The following is a 3,955-nucleotide window of genomic DNA, read 5'->3' as shown; positions in this document are numbered from 1 at the left end:
TTTTAAAGAGTCTCTAGGACCTTCCCTGTGTTGTTTTGCTTTCCTGAATCACCACTCTACATCCCTAGGAGAACTATAAAGAAACTAATATTTACACAAGACCTCCTAGGAGTCATGTATTTTTTTGCCAATGAATTTTTATTCCTATCATAAGCGTTCTGAGAACCAGGTCTCAGGCAGTAAATTCAGTGTTGGAATTTAAAGATTCAAACCCATATCTGTGCCTTTAGCCCTCTTTGGAACCTCTCTAACAGAAGCAATTTTACATCACACATACACACACACAGAGAGAGAGAGAGAGAGAGAAAGAGAGAGAAAGAGAGAGAGAGAGAGAGAGAGAGAGACTCACACATACACACAGACACACAAACAGAGAGAGAGAGAGAGACTCACACATACACACACAAACAAACCAACACACACACAGAGAGAGAGAGAGACTCACACATACACACACAGACCAAACCAACACACACAGAGGACTCACAAGAGAGGAGAGAGGAGATGAAGGAGAGAGAGAGAGGAAAAGATGAGAGAGAGGAGAGCCTAGTCTGCTTTCAGCCTTTGTTCTGGGCAGTCTTCAGGACATCTCCATCACCCAAGGGAGCTGCTAGAGATGATGTCAGTGCTGACTCTCTCGGGGGAACACCTTGCCGGCACCTTCCACTAGAGGCCCCAGGCAGCTATTGTGGTTTCCTCGGCGATGTGTCACTCCACTCCAGAAACCCTGAGCAACCCCTCCAGAACAGCGATTGCCACTCCATCCCTAGAACAGGTGTCATGCCTGCTGTGCCAGGGCTCTTGTTCGGAAGTCACCCTGTGGCAGGGATGATGAGGGGGGATGCTTCGAGGAAACAAAATGTCTCGTGCAGGTGTGGAATGCTGGCTACTAAAAGCCCTTGTAAGCTGGGTATTTCCCTGCCAATCTGCACATTTCCTAGTCCAGTTTGGATCAAGGTCTGAGGCAGAAGGGAAAGGCAGGCAGAGTTGGCAATGCTTGCCCCAACCAGGACAAGGTCAGTTAACTCTCTGGGACTGCAGGCAAGGAGAGAGGAGGGAACGCATAGTCCCTAAGTTCCTACTAAGCCCGGACCCACACAGCAGACCCAGAAGCCCCACCCTTAAGCCCCCTTAGGACCAGTCAGCAAGAGGGGAGATGACGTCTTTTTATTAAGGTTGACACCAAGGAAAGCATTGAAAAAGGATACACAAAGCAGGGGGAAGGGCACACAAAGTCACCACTTCAGAAGGTAGGAGGGAGGCACATCAGTTAAGGAACCTCAGGACAGCCACATGCTCCATGCCCTGGTCGAGGAGTGGGGCAAAGGGGAAAAGAGAGGGGGAAGCGCCATGATAGCCTGGGGCTCACAGAAGGGTCTGAAGCCCCCTGAAACCTAACGCTAGAGCCACAAGCCCTGCCCCTGAGGGTTCACACACTACTACAGGGCGGACACACAAACACAAACACGACATTAATGGGAAGCAACCCCAAAAGCAGAGGGTAGCGACATATTGACAGAAAGGGAACTTAAGTGTAAGCAGGGTATAAGCCAGAAAAGACAGTTTGGGGCTGCAGCCCCCCCTGCCAAGAGTTTCTCAATTGTCCCCTAGATCTGGGCCGTTGCTGAGCAGCCCCAAGTCTCTGCCTGTGAACTGGGTACTTTGTTCTCTAGGTCCAGGTGAGTGGGAAAGCAATCCCAGATGAAGGCAGTGAGAAGGGCAGGTTCTGCTTGCATGCAAAATCCCAGAGCTTGAGCTACTGTGGTCTTCATGCACATTCATAGCCAGCTCTCCCAGCCCGGGGGCCCTTGCAACCCCATGCACCCAGATTCCTAGGGCTGCAGCTCCCTCCTCAAGCTTCCTTTACCGATCAACAGCCGCAGAGATCTGTGAGGGGAGAGGCTTCTGCAGAGCACTGTGTATCTTGGATTTCAGCAAAAGGGTAAATTTCCTGTTGCCAGAACAGAACAAACCCCAAATTCCTTAATTCTAAGTAAATAAGAGATTATTTGCCAAAGTCCTAGATGAGTCCTTTTTCAGAATAGAAAAAGCAGAATTTTATTTACATAATTAAATGGTCCTTCTGTTTCCTGGGAAAGAGGGGAAAGGGCAAAGTAAGGGGATGTTTGGGAATCCCGGAGATGGGCACTTCCTCTCCGGGAACCTCACCTTTCCGCAGTTTTGCTATGATGTTTGCTTGGAAGGTTTCGCGATGCTTCCAAAGTCCTTCACCCTACCAATCCTTACGTGAGGGAGTCTCTCTCCCCTGACCTATAAGAACCACGTTTGGAGTGAAGCACACCGCACTGTACTGTTTCAGTCCCCTCGCATTAAACACTTAGAAACTCAAAGCCCAGGTAGTTGGTTGCCCCCGTGGGGTCCTCCCTCAACAGAGAGACCTCGCCCTCCAGCTGCGCAGGGGTTATGTCAGGCAGGTCGAGGGGCTCCACAAGTGGCCCATCCTCCCCAAGGAGACCAGCACAGGGGCTCTCAGAGCGCTCACAGTGACTGGTGGGTGTGTGGCGGGTGCCTGGGCATCCCTTTCTCCTCTTCATCCTCGTCCTCCTCCTCTGGATCGCGAACCCAGCAAGTCGCTGTCCCCGACATCAGGCGAAGGTGTCTCCGGCTCATGTGGAACACTCGGGAAGCTCCCCTTGCCGCCGGCCACACCCAAGCCTCCCTGACGGGGCGCGGTGGTCATAATCTGGCACATGGAGACTATAGCCCGCTGGTTGGCGCACACCGTCGTCCGACCAGAACCTGGATGTGCGAGGCCTGCTCGTCCAGCGCCCCTCGCATGGCCCTCACGTCCTCAAACAGGGCCTGAAGCTGGGCCTTCAGGTGTTCCAATCAGTTCCTTCATGCCGCCGTTATACTCCCCGAGATCACGTCCCCCACGGCTGGCACCGTGGACACCTCCAGAGGTGCCGGCATGTCGCCGCCGTCCTTGGTCATGATCTCCAGCAGACTGTCCTCCATTGAGTGGCAGAAGCGGGCGGTGGCAGCTCTGGGTCGCGGTCCAGCCGGGCCTCCAGGGTGGGGGAAGGGTGTGGAGGGAGGAAAAGGTCCCAAGAGGGCCGGGGGGGATCCCAGGAACACCTAGCGCTCCCTAGAGGGGCGGGGAGCCGACGTGAGGAGAGCAGTCTCGGGTAGAGGGCACCGGTAGGATCAAGGAAGCCGAGAAAAGTCGACGGAACGAAGACCCGTCTAGGGTCCTGGGGCCAGCGTCTGCGGGCTTGCCCAGGGGCAAAAGTGCCCTGCCAGCTCGCCTCCCGAATGGTACCTGTGTCCCCGCCGCCCTCCCAGCAACCACCGGCTCTCCGGGTCACGGAGGCGCTCTCAGAGTAGTGGAGGTCGAGACTGGGGACCTGCAGCGCGTCGTTCTCGGGACTCCCCCCGGGCCATCCACCAGCAGAGCCCCGCGAGTGCGGCTGGAGCGGCAGGGGCCGGGTCTCCCAGCCGCGCCGCGGAATGCTCCCCCGTTCCAAGGCGGACGCACGGCACGTAAAATGACGTATGTCTCCATGGCAACGAGGAAGTGGAGAAGAAAGGGAACAGGTTCCGAAGCTGCAGTGGAGCTCTGCGCTGTTTGGGCGGAACAGGCGGGGCGGGGACGCTTGCAGTGGGCCTCAGGGAAGCTGCAAAGAGCGTGTGGCTGCAATATTTATAGGATTAGCATGATGAGAGCAGTTTTGCTGCATGTCCCCCAACCGTCAAGCCGAGACGAGAGAGATCGTCTGCTCTGGGTGGGAGAGCTTTACCATATCAGCTCTCCGCAAACCTTTTCTGGAGGGTGGCGCGAGATGAGCCAGATCACTGTTCCTTGTCCTCCAGAGGCCGGCGGGGACTGGGTAACAAAGGCAATTGTTAATAATCCCAGGCGAGGTGGCCGCGCCAGGCCCTGACTGTGCAGAGGGAGACGGAGGGCATGACCGATTTCTGCCCTTCCCTTCTG

The 3,955-nt window shown here is 55.3% G+C and overlaps 1 protein-coding gene across 1 annotated transcript; it reads right to left on the bottom strand.

Annotated features, from left to right (window-relative positions):
- Positions 1 to 2,330: 2,330 nt before the first annotated feature.
- Ccdc184 (coiled-coil domain containing 184) lies at positions 2,331 to 2,979 on the bottom strand. Its single transcript, XM_038342208.1, is given in 4 exon segments — positions 2,331 to 2,519; positions 2,521 to 2,580; positions 2,582 to 2,752; positions 2,755 to 2,979. Coding segments are annotated over 4 exon segments (645 nt in total).
- Positions 2,980 to 3,955: the final 976 nt, after the last annotated feature.

This window comes from Arvicola amphibius, chromosome 9 (genome assembly GCF_903992535.2).
Source record: "Arvicola amphibius chromosome 9, mArvAmp1.2, whole genome shotgun sequence".
Classification (NCBI taxonomy): Eukaryota; Metazoa; Chordata; class Mammalia; order Rodentia; family Cricetidae; genus Arvicola; species Arvicola amphibius.
Note: the sequence above shows the minus strand (reverse complement) of the source record. Positions and strands in the feature narration are given on the sequence as shown.